We start from the raw sequence: 1,109 nt of genomic DNA on the forward strand, positions 1-1,109 counted from the left end.
TAATATAGTTGTCTATAATATACCTTCTAATCAACAATAGTTAACATATTTATTAATATTTATTGCTAATGATAGATTGTAGTTTATCATATATAAGTATTGATTAATTTTATGTTATGATCATTGTATGTAAATTATGATATAAATATTACATTGGTATGAATTAATTGTATATCTACGAATTTTATTTACAAACATTAATATTATGTTGGCACTATTATTGAATTTAAGTTATTGTTTGTTTTTGTTAAATAATTTTCATTATTAGACATCCTTATTGTAACTGCAATGTAATTATTCAGACTAAGCAACAAAATTTTGTAGTGAAAAAATCCATAAGATAATAATTTATGTTTGATAGTTTCGTTTATATAAAACAATGAAGTAGTTTATATAAAAAATTGAGATAAAATTAGGGCTATAAGGTACCCTTTTTAATTAAACAATTTTTTTAGGAGGGCAAGGTTGTAATTACTGAAGTAGCAAATTTATTGTTATGTTTGTATGCAAAAGAAAATGTGGGTTTTGGTTTATTAAGAGAAAAAGCACAAGCACTAGCAAGATATCTTGACCAACCACTAAAGACAATAGCCAATATGCCTTGATCAGCGTATGTTTAAAAATGCATTTCATTATCTGTGCTATCATATTTAGTATTATATTCTAATACTTATGTTTTCTAAAAATTAGTACTTGGTACTACCTTGTAACTAGTATATTTTGTATTGATATAAAGTTGTGCATTAGTTTATACATTAAAATTTATAAAAGTATGTTTAATAATCCTAAAAATTATTATAAATATTATTCATATTTACTATTTACAATATAATATTAATACTTGGCTTTTTAATATGTATTTATCACCATAATGTATAAGATATTATTTATTAACTAGCATTCTATATAACCATCTTTATCTTTAAAAAAAAATACAATTGATACAAATAATTAAGTTTGAGATACTATTAAAAAAATAATACAACACAGAATAAAAACTCACGCATATAGGTACTTTTTAAAAAAATATATGTAGTTGTGTCAATTTGCACTTGTAACATAATTATTATCATTACATTGATATTATTTATATTTTCATTGAAAATTTC

The 1,109-nt window shown here is 21.4% G+C and overlaps 1 protein-coding gene across 1 annotated transcript in view; it reads left to right on the forward strand.

Moving 5' to 3' along the window:
• Positions 1 to 605, forward strand: part of LOC108572055 (ragulator complex protein LAMTOR2) — a 1,118-nt gene extending 513 nt beyond the window's left edge. The window contains exon 3 of the mRNA XM_017934241.1: positions 456 to 605. Coding sequence (XP_017789730.1) covers positions 456 to 605 — 150 coding nt within the window. The remainder of the gene's footprint in view (positions 1 to 455) is intronic.
• Positions 606 to 1,109: the final 504 nt, after the last annotated feature.

This window comes from Habropoda laboriosa, unplaced genomic scaffold (assembly GCF_001263275.1).
Source record: "Habropoda laboriosa isolate 0110345459 unplaced genomic scaffold, ASM126327v1 scaffold67, whole genome shotgun sequence".
Classification (NCBI taxonomy): Eukaryota; Metazoa; Arthropoda; class Insecta; order Hymenoptera; family Apidae; genus Habropoda; species Habropoda laboriosa.